We start from the raw sequence: 21,311 nt of genomic DNA, 5'->3' as shown, positions 1-21,311 counted from the left end.
ACCGAATACTTTTGACCCAGTTTGTATCCTCCATCTGCAGCGTGAAGGTTTAGAAGCGAAGTAGCTAGAAGACAGCACCCCTGGAAATCATTCTAAAGCTAGTTCCTCTCCAGCTAGCGACTACAGCTGAAGTTCAGAAGGCTGCAGTGTTTGCTACATGAACACTTTATTAGTATATTAGTGTATGAACACTTTATTAGTGTATTAGATTTTTAAATGGCAAACATACCCATTCAAACCCAGAGCCAATTTCCTGGTGTATTCTCTTCTAGTATGGGACTCAGGTGAAATGTAACATCAAGGCCCCAGAATATCTGGGATTTTTAAAGGCTAAGTATATGTCTACGCTGCTTCTCAGCAGGGCAGATTAATCTATGCTGAACTCTAGCTGCAACACCATGGACTACATCCAGTAGTTTAGCTAGTTTGTTTAAAGCTATCTCTGGGATCTTTAGACTGCACCATAGTTGCAAACTTGTAAGTCTACCTGCAGTGTAGACATACACATGTGGTGATTTTTTTTTTTTCTGGCAAAACTGGCAGCTGAATTTATGAACAGGTTGGTGTCTGGGTACATGGATATCTTGCTGAATATAAATGAGGGTGTGTATTTGAAAATAAGATGCAGTCTTGGGGATTACATCCTTCATAGTCACGGGAATCTAACTTACTCCCCTTATGTATCCTAGTTCTGGCTTAAGGTAACTGCCTTTCATTTCCTTGAATTTTCTCTGCAATTTCAGTTGGTTTGAAACTTCCTTTTTCCCCCTACATTTTTAGTTAAATTTAAATGGTACATTTTAAAGAATGAGGAATTATTTTTGATAAAATCTTCCTTAATCTACCTTAAACTGGCTGCATTTCAGCCAAGGATAGGTGAACTCTGTAGCGTATGCTGTTTATAATATGATTTGGAGTCTACAAACGTGTGCTAGAAATGTTTGCAGCCAACAAAGATGATCTCTGCTGTCCCTTTATTGGCACATCTCTTTAAAATACTTGGTAATGGCAGGTTATTTTTAGGTATCTCATTTCCCTCTTCTCCCCCACCCCCTCCCCCTTCATGCCCGTGTGTGTATTACATCCCTCCATCGAGTTTGTTTGAGTGTGCATAGCCAGTAGACTGAGAAGAACATTGTTCCCACTCCTCTCTGATAGCCCCTCATTTGTATCTCATTTTCACGTTATCATCAAACCCGTGGTTGCGAGGCTATTTTGACAGCATCTGTCAGCAAGGTGCAAGTGTCTGCCATCGCCTCTGATTGGTTGCAGACACCTATGGCATTGTGCTGAATATGATTAAAGATTTTTTTTTGGAGGTTGGGGGTGGGAGGAAGAGAGAACCAAAACACACAAATCCCCGCGCAGCAGCATTCGGAGTCTGCCATGAGCCATTCTGTCGGTCTCTGGACTCATTTGCATTTTTCTGGCTCCCACCGGAGAACAGAGCCATAAAACGCTCAGGCTGTGTGTTTTGTTTGTTGTTTAATTTATTTTATTTAAGAGGTTTTGAGTTGGGAGGGGGAGGAAAGAGGCTGTGTGGAGGGGGCCATCTCAGCAGCCACTTAGACTAGTCAAAGTCCATGAATTAAATTAGTGAAGCTACTAGGCAGCATTCCCTTTTGCCTTTCTGTGAGCTTCCTCTGCTTGCAGTATAGTTCATGCCAATACAATGGGGCCATATTTTAAAATATCTAGGGGACAGTAGAGTCTTGCCTAAGTTAATCCTATTTTTGTGCGCTTGAAAATGCTGAGGAATTTTTTTAACTAATACCTGATAAAGGAATAAACTGCTTTTTGCCTCTCCCATCCAGAAAGTGTAAGAAATATAAGCAAGGTTGTTCAGATCTTATGGGAGCCCTGTTAACTGCGTTCCTGGAGCTTTTGTTTTTTGGGGTGGGGTTTGTTGCTACAATTAAGCTATGCATTTATTTTGCAACTCTCCTAGAGAGATGTGACTCTTGCAAGACAAGTCTTAGTTAAAAGCTTGAGGTTGATCCCTAGTTCTCATCTATGGCAGGCCCTTCCTGTAAAACCAACTTGGGAGTGGGCATACATTACATTTGTTCCATTTGTATGCCCATTTTATGCCCTTGGAGGAGCAAAAATTGAGACTATAGCCTGTTAATGAAACCCCTTACAACTCTGAGCATTATTTATTTCTCATATGAACTGCTGTATTGGTGCAACCCCATCATGCTTGGCACTTCACATAAATATTGCCTAAAGAATAAGCTAACGAGTGAAGAAAGCAAATGCTATTCCCATTTAGACGGGGCAGCTGAGGCAAAGAAGTGATTTGTCCAAGGTCACACTGAAAATATGTGGCAAGGTGAGAAATTGGAACCCAGTTTCTGAGTCCAACACTGCTATAACTACAGGACCATTTGTGCTTTCTGTCCTGGTATGTGCTTTCTGTCGTGGTAATAAGTGTTTCCTCAGGATTATCCCCAAAACCTTTTGTGTATATATACCAGTACTGTGATTGTGTATGCAATATGTAACAGCCTTTTAAAAACAGTTGGTTAGCTTTGCTGTTCTGACACAGCCTCAAATAAACATTGCAAATATGGCTTTTAACATTCATTGTTATTGGATAACTTCTGGGTAAAAATATTTTGTTTCCTGTCAGATTGCTGTTGCTTGGGTAAGTTTAATTCTGGATGTTTTACCATAGACTGAAGGAGGAATCCCTAGATCTGCAATATCCATTTGGGGAAAAAAAAATTGTGTCCTTATTGCTCCATGTAATACTCTCTTCAAGGCTCTGTATACAATTTTACTACTGTCATCCATTAGGCCTATATCTAGAAAAGGAAGGAAGCAGGAAGAGCAAATCCAGTGGCCAGAAATGGTTATTTGCAAAACAGAAAAGTGATGAAGTCTGATGGGCTGGGTACCAGACTAGAAATTGGCTCACCTGCGATCTTTTTCTGACCCTGCCACTATGTTTTGCTGCATCTCTCTGGGCAAAATTGCTTCTTCTTGCTTTCTGTTTCCCTCTCAGAAAGCAGGGTAGATATGTACCTTTATAGACTAACCAAAAATGAGATGCGTATACATAGATACAGAGAGGACAAACTTGTTTCCCTGTCTGTCGGTTTTAAATGCTTTTTGAGTTTGATGAAGAATGGCCAGATAGTTACAGAAATATGATAAAAATCTCGAATGGATATTTATTTTTTTTTAAAAATAGCCCTTTCTTGAGCATAGAAACTGTATATTTAACAAGATGCTCCTGAACAGAGATGACCAGCATCCAATGAACAAAAGGATATAAGGCTTTAGTAGGTTCACAGCAATAGGTGGATATCAGAATTCCAGATACAAATACCAAAAAGTGTTGTATGTTAAAGGTCTTTGCTGTGTGACTTTTTAAATTATTATTATTATTATTATTATTATTATTATTATTATTATTACTACTACTACATCATACTATGAACATACAAAGAGATGTTACATAAGTCCTGGGATAAATCCTAAAAAGGTTCACAGGGTAAGAAGTACTAATAGTTATCCCACCTGGGTCACCTCAAAGTATGTTTGAACTGCTATCCTGGTATTGCATCGTTGAATCAATGGCAGAAAAGCAGTAATGCATTCAGATGTTCACTAAACACTGGTTAGAAGGATGATGTGGGTACATACTGATCGCAGGATATTTCTGTTCTGAGACAAACACAGGCATAACTTGTCCAGGGACAAATGCAGTGTCTGTTCCTAGCCTGAGAGTATTTTGTTGCCAGTTTCTGATAGCATGTTTTGATGCTATGATTAGTCCCATTTTTAAAAGACCAAAGAAATGGGTGACATGGTTTCTTGCCTTTGGAGACCATTCCTTGCCTACAGATCTTCCCATGATTGAAGTGCTTGAATAATAAGAAGAGAGGCAGTTAGGTGAACTTCCACATTCTTTTAATGTATTTGCATTTATTTGATCTTCTGTGTATTTCTCTGTTCTCCTGATTAAAATAATTAATCTGACTACTTTTTTTGAAGCCATTCTACAGCTTTACAAGAACGGAAATTCTCTTGAAAATGTAGCTGTGTTTAAAATAGTGTGTTTGCCTAAAATTATCTTGCTGCTTCTATATTTTTTCTCTATTTCATCAGAAGCAGTCTCTTTGGTTGAATCTGAAGTTGGTATCTTTTGACTGTTAGCACCATAATCTCAGTTCAGTATGTAACAGCCACTCTGCTTTTTTAGTGTTGTATCCTGGCTTGTCTGAAGCTGGGTTTTCACTCGGCCAGACACAAGACACATTAAAAATTGTGTTACAGGTGCACATTTTTGGTAGTGCTAAAAATTTACATTTCTGTCTTTTGAAACCAGCTGACTTGAAAAAAAATCCTTCTGGGAGAGCAGATTTGTTCTGGGCCTTACTGTGGAGATACTATTTTTAGCTTAACTTATTTTTGACAAAAGCTGCAGTTTAAACAGTTAGATTGAGATTTTCAAAGGAGCCTAAGGGAGATAAGTACCTAAATCTCAATGAAGTTCAGGCTGCGGGCTGCTTTGAATTCCCTGCCTCTGGGTCATTACCATGGTAACTAGGTGCTTTACAAACTCTTAGGCTTGGTCCTGCAAGGTATTCCACACAGGAAGAATGATGCCCTAGAGACTTTAAACCATGTGGGATGCCCTCCATGTGTGAAGTCCTCACTGAAGTTCACACAGTTTCAGTAGATCCTGTAGATCATAATGCTGCGTGTTTATAGGTGTGTGTCGTAACCCAGCGACCTCACTAGAGTTGCATGTGAGCGGGGGAATATTGACCTCTTAGAGCTGTGAAATATTCTTTAGGGCAGTGGTTTTAAACCTTTTAGACTTGAGGTATACCTTGTTAGACTCATGGCACTCTTTGGAAAATGACAGCTTAGCTTTAACTCATTTTTTGATTACAGAAAAATAAGAGAGCAATTCTTGTGTTGCAAAGAACTCAGACCACAGCAGGTCAAAATGGTTTTGACACTCCAGATTCCCATTTGAAATTTCTGGTTTTACCTCGTGAATCATGTGTAGCTGTTCATACACCAAAGAGTGCTTGATAATGTGCAACACCCTAAAAGGGATCTCGCAGCACCTCAGAGTGCCATGGCACCCTGGTTGAGAATCACTCCTTTAAGGACTGTGTTTACCTGAATACTAGGCCATACAAGAAACAGTATGTGCTAGGGCTGAATTTCAACAATAGCTAGCCTCTTCTGGCCGAAAGACTGTAGAAATTCTACATTAGCTTCCATTCTACAAAATCCATGTGGAAGCTCTGATTAATCTAGACTAGAGAAAATAATCTACAGTGGACTAGAACAGAGGCGTCATAGATATGGCCCACAGGCTGGATCCGACCCTTGGAGGAGCCCTGTGATCTGACCTGTAGGTCTTGGATCGACCCCATGCACTGCATGAGGCACGTGCTGGTCCCAGCCCCCACCCCATGCAATGTGTGTTGCACAGAGCCAATCTGGTGCATGCTGCATGTAGCCTGCAGGGCTGGACTAGAATAGAAAGTGACCAGATAAGGATAATTACAGAATTCTTGAATGATGCTGTAAAGATAAAATTCTGGCTTTGAAGCTGAAATCGTGGCTCTGCCCTGGCTCTAGTCCTGTGCTGTCACCACCCCAACAAGCCCAGCCCCAGCACAGCTCCTGTCCACTTGGCCACATGCTCTGCCCACATGGCTCCTGGCTACTTTCCATGGAGACCCCAGGATCGCCAGGCAGTGACAGCACAGGGCTAGAGCAGACCTGTGATCTGCTTCCTGCATGTCCCAGCCTTGCACCATCACCACTGTACAGTCCCAGGGTGTCTGTGGAGACCTGCCAGGACCCATGCAGGCAGGGAGCGTGGCCAGGAGAATGGGATGGGGCTGCAGCAGGGTGGGGAGCTGCATCCAGAGTCAGGTCTGGGATTTTGGGGTGGTGACATGGTGGAGTTGGGGCTGGGGAGCCATTGCCACTAGGGCTGCTGGGAAAGGCCATGCAACCTGAGCTCTGCTGCATGACCAGTGCTGATAGCTCCACAAGATTAGGCCATTTTCTGACACCATTTGGAATGAGTATTAACCACTATAGTCAACGTTGGTATACACCAGTCTGTTTTGAAGACCACGCAACAAAAGTTGAAAGGCAATGCTGGAAGGGAATACTGTTTGAAGAGCAGGGCTTGGAAACTGAGCAAATTTACTCTTTTCTGGGATGGAAGAAGGGAACAGAAGTAACAACTGGATTTTTGTACCCACCTGGTTGGATGTGCAGTTTCTTTTCAGTTTAACAGGAGTTGACTGGCTAAGTCCCTGAGACAGCATTGAAAATGTGAACCTCAGTGTTTTAAGACTCTCAAGTTTTCAGGGCAAGATCTTTTTTTGTGTTTCACTGGTATAATGAACCAGATATTAATGCTCAAGATCTCCATTTCTTCTTATTGGATATCTTCTGTCAGAGTCATGAGGCCACTGAACATGGGCAAGGCACATTTCTTTGACTATGCTCTATGACAGATACATAGGGGGCAGTGTATTAAAAAAAGAAACAAACCTCAAACCTACCGAAGTAAGACATGCCACTGCATGTGCTCCTTTATTAGGAAGGATGAGAGAACAATCTAAATTAATAATAATAATATCCATTAGTGAGAAGCTCAGAATAATAATCCACATATTGTACTATTGGCTATTGTGCTGAACAGAGAAAGAAGCAGGAAACAAATTTGAGGTCACAGCAAGCATAAAGAGACAGGAAAACTGACTTTGGTCTTTGCGTGCATTCCCAGAAGACACATTGGGGCATGCTTGACCTGTGTCTTTCCATAGAATCCATGTTTAGGTATAATCTTTTCCAAAGGCATCCCAATTTTGATCTCTTACACTACCACCTCTGAGAGCCTTTTGGGGAACATCAATGCATGTTTTCAAAAATGGGTCTTGAATTAGGTTCTTTGGCGAGAAAAGTTAGACCATTTAGGCTCAGCCACAGTACTCTCCACCTTTCCTCCTGCCACAATGGCTGGTTAAATTATTCTGTGGGAACCAGAGCTGTAGAGCTAAATTAGTGTGACAGTTGTACCATGGCAACTGTACCTGTCTACGTCTGTCATTCTCTTCTAGCTGCAGCTGAGAAGCTGTCAAAAAATAATCATTATTTGGGAGGTGGAGGAAATGTGCAGGGAAGGGGGGGGAGAGAAAAATGTAAGACAATAAAATTCTACTTCCACAATCAGTGCAAATCCATATAGGCCTGGGAAAGGAAATGCCCCTTTTAACACTAGCCTTAAAGCAAATCTCTTTAAGGAATTTAGTATCTTGCACAACATTAAACCTTGCAAAGTGGGATTAAATGAAACAAAATTAAGAAGCCAAACCTGATTCTAGCACCTGATTTAAATGGGAAGGATATTAAAATTTTAAAACCTGTCACTGAGCTGGTGAAGGAAGATTTTTTTGCTCAGTTTTCAGAATTATGCCTTTTCTGTTTAGCATGCAGCCTAATTGTGTAATTACACAATAGACTAGAGTAGAATTTAGTGCACGTAATACCAGTTATAAAGAAGAGCCCTAATTATGTATATCTTCTCAGGTAAATAATACATCAGGGGGCATAGAGAGGCCTAATTACCATTCAGAAAACCTGCCTAATTACTAATTTACTTGGAATTTCAGAAAGCTTTTGATAAGGTCCCTCATAAGCAACTGTTAAGGAAAATAAATTGAGTAAGGGGCAAGATGTTATTACATTTAAAAAAAAAAAGAGAGAAAACAGTTTAAGCAATGGGAAACAGTCATAGTGAATATTACTAAGCTCTGGTGTTGCGATTAGTTAAGGTGTTGGGTTGAGGCTGAGATGATCTATATTCTCACTCGCCTGCAAATATAACATTGATGTTGCCTCAGTTTCTCGATCTGTCAAGCAGAGCTAATAGTCTACTTCATAAAAAAGTTAAGATTATACTTACAAATACTTAAGAGTCACAGAGAGGATCAGTGACCACCATAGAAAATTTTATGCTGAGATCTGTGTGGGGGTAATGGGAATATTTCAGGAGGTAGAAGTCTAATCATCTTGAAGTATTTGAGCTTCTTTCTCTCCACACTCCCTTTTCTTCCCCCTACTTAGCAAAATGATGCAGACCTACTCCCAGATAGAGTTAAATGTCTTTGGGCAAATAGAGCGAGATAATAAAATTATTATATTGGTCAATATTTTGAAAACACGTATTAGGTGCACCCCTCTCCCACCTCCTAATTTCTCACAGACCATACTTATGGGTTCCTAGAAAGGGAGAAGAGACTTAGGTACGGGGCCAAACTGACTTGAAATGGTGAGCCATGTTGGGGCATGTGGGAGTAATTTTAACCCATTAAGTTGAACCAAGAAGAATATTTTGCAGATGTACAACAGAAGTTAATGAAAAGCAAAAACGGGTGTGGGTTCCTTCCTATAAATCAAGTGTTACCATCTCATGTGCTGTCCTGCACCTGGGTTTGGTTCTTTCCTTGTCTTACAGCTGTGAAAGAAAAGGTTCAGAGAAGGGCGTCTGTTAGGGACAGGGCAGGTAAAGCAGGCTGGATGCTGCTGAGTATATTTCCATGGTTGTGTAATTGAATTTTAAAATGAATTTGCTCCCCTGCCCTCTCCATTCCCCCCACCACGCCCCTTCTCCTCCCCTCCCCATCAAATCCTTTTGAATGAAGAAGGCTGTTTTAAGGAAATACTGAAAATATATGTTGAAAATTGCATTCACCTTCTTTCCTTTGAAAACCACTGAGTCTGAGTCACATTGGTGGGGTTTCACTCACGGAAAGTCCCAGCTTTCAGATCTGATGCTGTGTCCCCTCCTCATACCCTCTGCCTCTGTGATCATTAGATGTAGTTTCTTCTATTGAACGTAGACCTTTGCAGCTTTGCCTATATCCTGAAGTCATGCCCCGGACTTATTCTAACCAGCAGCACCCATGACATTACGTGATCTATAAAGACACCTTTAATTCAAAGTGCTTGGGAAGGTGTAACAGAAAGACACTGCAATGAAACTTTAATCAACAACGAAAACAAATAAGTCAACTGGTGGTCCCGAGTGAGAAGAGAATATTGGGCTGACAAGAAGAGGAAGGGAAGAGACATCAACTCATTACCAGGAGCACTAAGAAAAGAGGGGATTTGAAGTGACAGCCAGAAAACAAGGAGATGAGATCTCCAAAGTGTTAGAGCTAGAAGAAGGAGGGAGTAAAAGAGTACTTGGCTATGGCAATAGAATAGAATGAATTAAAGGGAGGGAACTGAGAAAGCTGGTGGGGGGAGTGCGGAACGAAGAAAGAGCTTTGGACACTACTGTGAGAGAGAAGCCATGAGAATTGTAAGGGGACAGGTGCTGGGTGATACAAAGTAGTAAAGATGGGAATAGGAAGGACGATATAAACAGAAATAGATAGGCCAAGCTGATGCAGCAGCTAAAGACAGGATTTTGGGAGAGCGACTCCTAGAAGGGATGTAGAAGTCAAGGTGTGGGATTGCAGCCACTCACTGTGGAATTCTCACTCCCCATCCTGCTCGTGGCTTCAGCATCTGTGTTGATATATATTTTGTGCTTGTCCACAATGTCACTTTATTTTGCCACTTGAAACTGGTCCTGTTGCCTAAACCCCCGCTTCTGCTCCATATTCAGGATAAGTTTAAAAGCGTAAAATCCACACTTCATTTGCAAGTCCTTCCATCGCATGTGTTACTAATGACCACTCTAATTATGATATCTCACGGTCTCTCTATTCAAACGCTGCCTGATCCGACTGCCTTTTGACATTTCACCAGATTGGGGAGGAGACGTTTGAATATTTTGCAGTGAAAGAGGAGTGAGTCAGCGGGTGAGAAGCAACTATGTGAGAGCAGGTCTCATTTTTGGCAAACGCACTTGTTTGTTTTCACCACCAGCTCCCCCCCCCCCCCCTCCAAATCACAGGTTTGCTGCCCAGTTAGTTCTCAGGGAAGCTGTAGAACTGCTTCCAAATGGAGGAGCAAAGCAAGGGGGAGAGGGTGGAAGAAATTGTTTGCAAAGAGGGGAGCAGGGAGGGAATCAGCAAAAATTAGCATGAAAGCCTCCTTGCCGGCTCTGTGGAGAGCAAGCAGTGGAGATAAAGCGAGAGGATTCTTTGTGCCTAGCCGGGGACATGATAATTGGCTTTCCTTCCTAGCGAACTTTGCAAATGATGCTCTTTAACTTGTCGGCGAGATAAACAGTTGCTGTGGCAGGTGCGCCAAAAGCACCGTCTGGATGTAATTAGACATGTTCGCAAGAAGGCACCCTGAGAGATCTGAGTGCAGTGTTCATTCGGGGCACTTCCCAGTGGGCCACACAGCCCCTGCAACATGCATTCCTTCTCTTTCTCCTTTCCTCCCCTCTTCTCCCTCCCACCCATACACACACTTGTGTTCCCCCAGTCTTTCCTGCACTTCTCTGCTTCCAGAGAAGAAAGAATCATCCTATTGACTCAGTTCCCTCTCATTTCGGATTGTGTGCGTGCCATGGAATAATGGTTAGGTGCCCTTTGACTGTGTATCCTCAGGGGATCAGCCAATACTAAAGCCTTCCACTCCCTTAATTGCACAGGGCTCTGGGTGACTTGCCTTGTTTGCAAACCAAAATCACCCCTCTTGTATCTTAAAACTCATCAGCCATTTTGAAGTAGGTCCTCATTAGATTTCTTATGCCCTTTAAAATATTTGCCCTTGGACTTCACCTTTTTATCACTAAGCACTCTGGTACCATTAATTAATTGAAGAATTATACTTCCTTACACTATCAGATTGGTAAATATTTCCCTGCTTTGTAGGTGGGAAAGTTGAACGAGAATGTTGTGACTTTCCCAAGGTCACAAATCAGTGGCTGATTCTGGAAGAGAATCTTGGAGTCCTTATTTCTTCTCCCGTTTATAACTATCAGATGATACATTCTTTGATTTAGCAGCTCAACCTTTGCTATGGCTCAAGGGCTACAATGGTTCTAAATCTTAGTTTGTGTTCGAGTCTAACCTTGAAGGATGTCTCTACCCTCCAAGAATCGTGTACGTTGAAGATGACCGTTCTTGATTTCTATGGCATCTTTCCGTAAGATGTTTCCAGCCACAACCAAATTTCATGTAGTCATATGTCTCTCAGGACACCTTGGTATTATCTTGAGAACTATGAAAAACTGTGTTATAATTCTGTTTCATTATCGTTGAGTGGTGTCTTTAACATTTGCTGAGGAATGAGCTTTACAAATGTAAAAATATGCCAAACTAGGTGCAGCATAGATCAAAATCTATGCTCTATCTTCTGCAGATATGCAGCAACCTGTGGTGTGGAACATGATAGTCACCCAAGGGTGTATAGTAAAACTACCTAGCAGTGCAGTATAAAGTAAAATGGCATATCCAATGGAAACTGCAGGTGGGATTTCAACAGTCAAAATCATTATACAAGTTGGAATTTGGGCTCGATGCTGGGTCCAACTAGTCTAATCCTGTTAAAAGTGCCATGAAAGCTTTAATGACCATAGGTGGGTGGTGGGACTGTGTATATTACATGACACTTCCAAGTGGTACTTCAGGGACAGAATGGTCTCCAATACTGTTCTAGGTCATTGGTTTAGTTGTTGCTCACCATCACGTACCATCACTTCTGGTTTCCCTTGGAGGTCTCCCATTCACACACAGACCACATCCAACTGTAATTCACATGCAGGATCACAGGGCAAGATGGTATGTGAAATCATACTAAACTTCTCTTATCTCCTCCCTTATTGCCAAAGAAACTTCTGTATTAAGAGAATCTATTTGTTTAGTGCTCAGCACTTACCCCACTAACTCTGCAGTGCTTAACCTCTTCTTTCTCAGCTCCTATTGTAACCCTTTCTGCAGCAACAAATTGAGAAGTCTCCGAACAGGGATTATGTAGTAGACTAAGTAAAGTGCTAAGGAAGTTTGAAAACAAAATTTCTGTGTGATTTAAATGAGAGAGAGAGATGCACACACACTAGGCCGGGTCATCCCCCTCTCTGCCAACGGGACAACTGTTTTTACCCATGATTGGGGGACCATTGGGGTGGTGATCATCAGACAGTATCATGTCCTACAGGAGTGTCTGGTTGGGATGCAGCCAGTAGGTAAGAAGCTCTGATACGAGTTGAGTGTTCAGATTAACCCTTCAGGTGATTGTGGGAGTAGCCTCTTGTTAAGCTATGTCTGTGCAAGTGATACTGAGAAACAGTGTGAGCTCCTGTTCTGAAAAGTCCCTCCACCAGCTGCTACCTTCCTTATTTCTCAGCCGGAGCTGCAGGTAATAACAGTAATACACTTGTTTCAGCATGTCAGGCGGCTTTACTCCATCCTGCCCTTCATCCCGCACACTCATTCATTAATTTTTGGAGGTTACTGAGGAGACATTATTGATGATGATGATAATAGTAATAGGGAAGATATGTGGCAGATTAATTCCTGAACTCTCTAACAGGATTTAAGCTAACAAGAGAGGAGGGCTTTTTTCTTCCTCCTTTCAGACATTTCCTGTGCGGGGTATAACGACACCAAAGAGTGTTAAATTGGTTCTGAATGTCCACCTCTGGCTGTCCACATTCTTGTAACGATTTCATTAGCTTGAATTATCCACGTTATTTTCTTGTAATGGGATTAGCTGTACTTGAGTCAGCTGAAGACCTGAGGGGGAGGAGGGAAAGGAACCTTCTGCTGTGTATTTCATTAACTCTCTCATGCAGGGGGTGGAACTGACCAAGGCTCAGCCCAGGGGCGAAAGTATTTGGCAGGGTCCTTCATTCCAAAAGGAGGAAGAAAAAGAAAAGAGGCCATTATTCCTCTGTAATCAACAAATCAGTGCAGTAGCAGAAACCAGGATGGACTAGTTGTTGGGGAATTGTTATTTGGGGGTAATTTAAAAAAAAAATGCTGAGCTGAAGCACAGCCTTGGCCTGTTGCAGAAGAGAACATTTTCCACTGCATTTGTGACCAACTTAAATCTCAGTCTTGCATAGTCCTTTTGGTAAGCATCATTGGATTTGCTTGAAATGGAGGGAACAAGCTTTCTCTGGGCTCAGGCATGTATTGGGATGTTTGTATATATTTGGAAGTGCAATGGGGGTGGGAAGGTAATTCTTTGCAACAGATAGATTAACCATCCTGCTCTTTGAATGCACTATATCTAGTCTCTTGTGAGGACCTATATAGCTTCATAATGAAATTATATTCTCTTCCTCCTTTCTGAAGCCTTACAACACCATGTTCTTAAATCAGGTTATGGCCAACGGCTTCTGTTGCATTAATTCTGATTAATCTTTACCCAGTTTCTGGAGTTGAGCATGCCAACTCACTTTTAGTTTCATGATTTTATAGAAGCATCTATCCACTTTTATGCCACAGGGAGTGTTGGACACTGCAACAAAGAGGATAAGATTCCTGTCCTGAAGAGCTTACAGTCTTCATAGACACAGATCAGCTAGAAGATGGGATAAAAAAAAAAATCCAGCAAAGAGGTGGAACAGTTGGGCTTAGAACACATTTTACTGAGTCCATCAACCAAGCCAGTACTTGTTGGCTGCTTCTGATTGTAGACATCACTGCAGAGACTGAGTTTGAAAGAAGAGGGCAAGGGCTACAGTGTACAATGTGCAGGGACTGTTGTAGAAGATGCAGACAAGCAGTCAGGGGTGACTGGGTGACAGTAGAAACTACAATAAGGCAACAAGCAAGTAAAGAAATAGGGAGGAGTGTGGTCTGTGGACATTGAGAAGAAGAAATGTTATGGAGGAGGAATCCATTGGCTGTGATGCACCCTTGTATGTTCAAGGCAAAGGAGAAGGGGAGAGTCGATGATTAGACCTGAATGACACAAAGCAGGGTCAAGTGTCAAACTTTAATAGACCTCTAGGAGAATGCATGTGTCGGTCTGTTTCCATGTGCTTCTCCTTGACTTGTGCTTTCCCTCATTTTCCAAGCTAAAGCTTCATGAGCACTTGCAACAAACACCCTAGGTTCTTCTGAGGTAAGGAAGAGTGAGTGAGCTCTTCATTGTTTACCAGAGTGACTTTTTCAACTGGCTTCTTGACCTGGATGTTTTCCCAATGACAGTAGTTCCTTCTGCCAATGGATGTGTAGCAGAGTTGGATTTTTCTCTTCCATCATGCAAATGCTAATATTTCTGTTTACCTAACAGGTTAACAGGAACTTCACAAAACTACTGAAATTGTTGCCAAAGTGGTTGGAACGTTATTGACTTCCAGGAAAGTCACGTAGACAGTCTGCAAACCCATGTGCTTCTGGGTACATTTCAGTGCAAGCACTGAAGTGCCACAATGGTTAGGGTATTGCTTAGGAAATCTGTTCAACTAGCTCATTTGCCATCTGTGACTTTTGGCTTGCCTTGGTGAATTCTCTAGGGAGGTTAGGAAGATTCTTGCATTTCCATCAAGCTTTTGTGATGTGCGGGTTATAGAGCAATTGAAGTCGACCTTCTTTTCCTGCATCCATATTGATGAATCACTCCTGTAGCTCAATGTGGTTTTTTTTCCCTTTGTCCTGAACCGACTGCACATTTACACAAGCATGAAAAAAATGTAGCGAACAGATGATGCAAACCTCTAAACTAGGGTAACTTTACCCAGTCTGATGCAGAATTTGCCTGTGAAAGACCTGAGAGTTAAACTCAAGTAGTGTTGCAACCCCAGTGTAGATGCTGTCTGTCTGCATCTATCCTGGAGTAACTGTTTTGCTAAGGGCAAGCAAGCTATTACCTGCACCTGTAACACCTAGCGAGAAGGGCTCAAAGGTGCATTAAGCCCATAGTGAGAAAGCAGCAGAGAGACAGAGAAGTCAGTTGAGTGCACTACAAATCACTTTGTGGCTTGCAGAGTGAATTCCTTAATAACAAAGTTCTCGCTGCCAAATGCTGTTTGCTTTTGCCTTCAGAACTGCCTGCATTAATAATGAGCATCTCCGTTTGGATGTTATTTACATAAAGTATTGTTTTCGTGCCATTGTCACAGACAACAACTCTGCGCTAGGTGAACGAGAAAGGGAACACCCTGCATATGAATTCATAAAGCAGCCCAGTTTAATGCAGTGCGAAGAACCATGGGAAGTTCCCACAGAAATCCACCAGGGACTGGTACAGCATCATTGTAGGCAGTTTCATGCATCTGGCACAGTTAGCCATGTTGCACCAGGCCGGCCCACACTAAGCTAGGTTGTGTTGGGCTTGCTTGGGTTAACTTTACAGTGAAGATGTAACTTCAAGAAGTGAGACTGCGCGTCCATGGTCTCTTAGTCTTATTGCACTCTGAGGCCTGGTATGAACCCTGGCACTTACACAGCAGAAAGGAACCTACTCAGAATGAGAAGAAGAGAAAGACGTGTTAGGGTATTGACGAGCAAGGATTCTCCTGCCCTGGTGCACTGAATTTTAACATCACAGCCGCTCTTCATTTTTATTCTGCTCCTTTGCTAGGTCAGCAGCACACTAGAAATGTAGGAATGCAGATTCCTTTGCCAACTCTGCAGCTTGGTCACTAGTTTCATAGAGTTTGACCTCTGGTCTTGGTCTCCTATGTAGAAAAGGTCAATTGCCAAATTTTGATTTACTTTCTCATGCTGCTTCTGAATGGCTTTTCTTTCGTACACGGGGAGGGAGGAGGAGTGTGTGTGTCATGATGCATTGCTTTGCGTTAGTAGGTCAGACAGCTAGATTCCTTGCCAGCTCTTTCTGATACAACTCCAATTTGCCACAGAGAGACAACAGTATCCAAGAGGAAACCCCTGCTTGTGGGGCAGACACTGTATTTTCACAGTTATGTCTGCCTGCAAGTTGATTTGCATACATCAGAGTTGCCACAGAGGGAAGGGGTAGGGGGTTGACTAGAACAGATCAGAACAACCATTCACCTTCCTTTCCCCTCTATATCCATGTACACAGTACATCTCTCAAAATGTGAGAACCCCTTCTGTTCAAAGCATAAACTGCCTTCCTCAAATAAGGGAGATCCCACTCTGGAAAGAGTAACAGAGTGCTGTTCTCCTCCCCACTCTCACCCTCCAAATTAAGGAAATAATTGGAAAAGAGAGGTGTGAGTTTCTCCTTAATGGTGGCAGGGAGAACATTAAAGACCCTGTCTCTCCACTTCATTCACAGTTTCTTGTATGGTAATTGCTATGTTATGGTTTCTAATTATCAACACAGCGGGGGTGTTTTTTCTCCCCATCTCTGAAAGGGTCATCTGTGCCCCAACAGGAGTCTTTTGTATCCCCCCCCAGCCTCCCCATAAGCCTGTGTGGAATTTCCTTCCAAGCCTGTCCATACCACTCTTATTGACTGCTCAGTAGATATCTCGATTGTGTAGGTGAAGAGTGGTGCATTTGGCCTTTTTCCCCTCCCACTCGCTCTGTCTGTAGATAAAAGGAAGCTCAGGAGACCCAGAATCTAAGGGCTCTATGTGATGGGTGTTGTTCTCACACTGGGGGGCCATCTGAACTCTAAGGCTTCCAAGCTTTTAGGACTTGCATGTAGGATGCCTCCCATGGATTTGGGAGTACAGTATTTGAAGCCCCAGACTAAAGAGTCTGGGAGGTAGGATACTTGCCAGTGGTAGCACCACACAGACTTGAACAATTGAGCTCTGCTCAGTTGAAATTTGAAACTTAATTTGGAATTGATTTGGCTTTGGAAACAACACTTTTAAAAATGAGATGGCGGAGCCTCTGGTTATGTTGATGTCCATACTTTGCCCAGGTCATGCTGATGCCTGCTTCCTCTGTGTTTAAGTATTTTTCATGCATTTTGGGTATTTTTTTTCACATGAAACCTCACTAAACAAAAAGTAAAAACCCACTGGGAGTTCATAGCAATGATGATTTTAATGTGCTTATTTGTTAATTATAATTACAAGAGTGCTAGAGGTAGTGATATCCCATAAGAGCAGCCATTCTTTTAGTGCTAGCGCCTTTAGGTACATTTTCATCACCATCCACTTGTTTGCACTACCCTTAGCCAGCAAGGAAGTCACAGGACTTGAAGGGGGGAACATAGGATCCCTTTCCCATTTCCATCATAGACTTACATGACCCCATGGCCAAGTAATTTATGCTTTTGGTGCCCACGTTTCCCCTTCTGTAAAATAGGGGTGATTGTTGTCACTTGCCCATGAAGCCTGTGAGATCTACTATGGCAGTTTTATGAATGCAAGGCATTTTATCATTCTGCATGTTGCCCACCAAGGGATCTTCTTCCTTCGCTCCCTGCTGGGCCATACCACAAAGGAGCCACTGTTCCCAGCCTAGCAACATGGCATGGCATGGTGAAGGTGCTGCTTGCTCTTGCCCTCTGACCTGTAAGGTAACCTTGAATAAGATACTTCCCCCATCCATGCTGTCAGGTCCACTCCTACCCTTCAGTCAGTCTTGTGCATTTAGATACTTTACTTCCCTTGGAGCAGGGGCTGTCTCTCGCTGTGTACTTCCAACACAATGGGGCCTTGATCTTGTGGCCTGTCAACCCTCCTATGCCAGGAATAAAGAACATGGAGTAGCATCAGTTTCCATGCCTGTATTCCCCTTGTATGGTAACTATTCCACTGCAGAAAACAAAGCAACCTTCTTGCTGCTCATAGACTAGAGCACTCCTGCTCGTCAAGGCTGTTTTCTCTTTCCTCTTATTTTGATTTTGTTTGTTTGTTTCCTTTAGAGCCATCTCAAAGGGGGTGGAGGGGGAGGAAGGAGGAGTGGGGAAAGCTACAAGGAGGAGACGTGCAGATTCATTTCGAGGATTCATAACGCTACATTTACACACCGCACTGCCTGAGGAAATTGGGTAGATGAATGCCTGGTCATGCTGCCAGTGCACTGGGTTAACTCCCTGGATTTAGCTTATATCATTTCACGAGAGCATTTACGGCCTTTACTGTGTTTATTTCCAGTCGCTCTTTGGCACTGCCGCATCTCCAGCCCCTTTGTGTATGTGTGTGTGTTTGTGTGTGTGTAGATTTTCAAATAAAATAACACATCTATTCAGACCCAGTCCACATTAAATATTTATTGCCTGCAGTTTGTGCATATGTGTTTGATAAATGGGCACCAAAAAAGGAAAAGACAGCTTAGAGCTTAGCTGCAAAGAAAGGCAGTCTTTGTCCTGGAATTTCTAAGAGGAGAGAAAGTGCATCTTTAAGGGAAAGAGGTGGGGGTTGGTAAACTTTAAAAACAGCCTTGGTCCCTTCACAAGCACAGCTTTCCCCTTCTACCTCGTCCTCCCATTTAAGAGAGTACCCCTTCAGAGAAGATTTGGGGAAACCCAACAACTCTGCCTTGAGGCTGAGCAAAGGATATTCCTAGAAAAAAGACAACCTGCTTTCAGTGTTCATGTTTCACAGCATCATGTTCAGACTCCTCGGGTTCATGTCCATCACTGGGTCATGTTAGTGACTTGTGTATTGCAGCTGATATTCAATCCCAGCCAAAACACACGGGCAGATCCCTGTAAATTGCAGCTAGGAGTGCCACTGCCTACTGTTAAATCATTACATGTAGATAATGTTCCTTGTATGCCCACCTCGGAGGACAGTGCTGCGGTGCAGATCCTTAGTCACTGCAGATTCCAAAGGAGAGGGGGGAAAAAATTATGCCGGGTTCTGGCAGGAGAGCTGCTTGTGTGTTCGTGAGTAACTGGAAAGGGAGATGCTTAGAATCCAAGATGAGTTCTCATTTTCTCTCTCAATTGAATGATTTTTTTTTTTTAAATGCGACCAGAAGAGGGCTGGGTTTGCTTACAGAGCAGTATTTGCTGGTGCTGATAGTTCTGTAACTATAGTTTCTATCAGACAGGCAGATATATTGGGAGATATGTCTGTAATGGCAGTGATAAGCAAGGTGGCGTTTCCCTTTATCGGAGTTTGACTCATCTGTCTTCTGTTTGCAGCACCTTTGGGGAGCTGAAGACTGTCCGACTGCCAAAGAAAATGGCTGGAACAGGATCACACCGTGGGTTTGGATTTGTAGATTTCCTCACCAAACAGGATGCCAAGGTGAGGCTCGAGCTGTGGTCCTCTCACCATCCTCTTGTCTGTTTTCACCCCTCAGACTGCAGTAGTTTGAGGGAAAGGCCTTGCCTATGATGGGGATTAGCCCAAATATTAGCAATCAGTAGCCAGCCACCAGTGCATTTCTGACATCCAGTTACAGTGTTGTTGTGACTTCTGTGTCCACCCTTGGGATTTTCAGTTACCTAGTTGGAATCTTAGCCAGTTCCCAATGCAGATGAGGCTGAACTGTGGCGATACTATAGGATTCCTTGTTGTACAATTTGGCCAGATGGCTCAGGATAATACCAGAGTATCATTGCCCAAGCACTAAAAGCTCTTCACTCCATCTGTTGGCATCAAGTTAACATGGTGCTGAATGAATCAGCAAGAGCTCACATAAAGAAAAGGTGAGAATAATGCAGTATGACTCCTTTTAAAAATGCTTTCTTGAACACTTGGCGGGTAAACCTCTGTAGGATCCAAGCAATGTTGCTTACCATACAGATAGGATGTGATTACATGGCAGATTAAAAACAGCTCATCGTTGACATGGTTTTAAAGGAGGATTTATTCTTAGTGGATTTTACATGAGTCTAAAACGGGTAGGCAACTCTGGTACAGGTGCCAGAGTGTGGCACACGAAGGCATTTTGCTTTGCACTCATTCCTCAGGACAGTTGGTGGAAAAGGGGCTGGGACAGCACTGCCACAACAAAGATTGGGCATCTTGTGGCTCCCTCGCTGTCCACCCCTGGCATGCCAACATCTTGCAAGTCAAGGTTGCAGGTATTTTTGGCACTCTGCCCAAAAATGTTGCCGCCTCCTCATCTAGAATATGTTCCATGGAACAGGGTAATAGCTAAAACAGTAGCAGCAAAAAAAAAAAGAAGAAAGTGGGTGTTGAAATGGATCAAACAGAGCAAGAGGCTATAGAGACCAGAAACAGTTTAGAGTAGGGGGGAAGCCATCCAAGTTGGCCAAAATGACTGTAGAAAAATTGTGTAATTTAGAAGGCAGCATAATGTAACAGGAAGATGTTTGTTTGAGAGCACCCTAACCATAGGGCTAAATGCATCTATGTCAGCTGGGTTGTATCTACTGAAATGGTTAATTTGGTTCATAGCCAGTAATCAAGTGCATTTCCTGTGGTCAGAGTGTGCTGAGATGCTCATTATTCCCCCAAGATAGCATGTGTATTAGGAGATAATGTGCTGGGCCTCTGTCTTGGCAAGCTAATTATTAGCTGTAGTAGATACTGAAGAGCCTGTATAAGACCATCAGGCTCTTCTAAGCAGAGCCCCAGCCTCTTTGGTTGGGGAAACAGCTGTGCAACCTGTTGGCACACAATCAGTCAGTGCTTGGAATTCTTCTGACTCTAACTTCTCAGTGTACATGTGTGATTTGCTGTGTCTCGGACTTTGTGTTTAATAGGCTTACATTGGAATGATCTTGAGCCATCGCATCTATACATCTGCTTCCCCGGCATCCCCCCCTCTTTCTGCCACTCATCAGTGAGGACTGGCTTCTCCACTGGAATTGGAGAAATCAGTTGCAAATCACCTGTTAGCTCACAGCTTCCCCACTCCTCTGGGCTCAGTGCAGGGTTGTTGCTGCAGGGTGTGTAATGCTTTTATAGCAGTTAAGAGGGCAGTGCCTTGGGGAATGTCTGGTGTTTGGAAATGGTAGGGACCTACCAGGAACTTGTTCACTTCCCTGGGACCAAGAGTTGAACTCAAACTAGGAAAAGCTGTGGGATACAGTTGACCAGAGTTCTTAGGAAAACTTGACTCTGCAGCTCTGATGTTTGCCCTTTGCTTCCTTGAGGCACTGTTTCCTGGATTCACCTCCTTTCGCTCCCCTTAGCATTAAACTGGGCCGTTTTTTTCACACTGGCACTTCTGAGTCTACTGCTGGTGGCGTTTAGTTTACTAAGGGCCTGTGCCTGTTGGGTCCAATCTGGCTCCAGTCCTGCAAAACACTTACGAATGTGTTCAAGAACTTTGATGGATCAGCAACTCATTTCTAGTTAGGCTGTAGTTAGACTACGTTTAGAAGGCTTCTCTTTGAACTTTCAGGAAGATATGCGGTAAGTACAATAAAAGCAGCCACAGCCCGATGGAAAAAGCATATACCCCCACAGTTGAGAGACATAAGCTTTATTTCCATCTTTGCCACTGACAGTGTATGTGACCTGGGGCAAGGCATGTAGCCTGCCTAAGCCTCAGGTTCCTTATCTGTATACCAAGCATTTGTCAGTGCTT

General features: G+C 42.9%; 1 protein-coding gene across 1 annotated transcript in view; it reads left to right on the top strand.

Moving 5' to 3' along the window:
- Positions 1-21,311, top strand: part of RBM19 (RNA binding motif protein 19) — a 128,241-nt gene that overhangs the window by 58,691 nt on the left and 48,239 nt on the right. The window contains exon 22 of the mRNA XM_090063204.1: positions 18,949-19,054. Within this exon, the coding sequence (XP_089919330.1) occupies positions 18,949-19,054 (106 nt within the window). The remainder of the gene's footprint in view (positions 1-18,948; positions 19,055-21,311) is intronic.

Source organism: Crocodylus siamensis, chromosome 9, assembly GCF_052110815.1.
Source record: "Crocodylus siamensis isolate JL-2025a chromosome 9, ASM5211081v1, whole genome shotgun sequence".
Classification (NCBI taxonomy): Eukaryota; Metazoa; Chordata; order Crocodylia; family Crocodylidae; genus Crocodylus; species Crocodylus siamensis.
The sequence above is the reverse complement of the archived record's forward strand: the minus strand, read 5'-3'. Positions and strand labels throughout refer to the sequence as shown.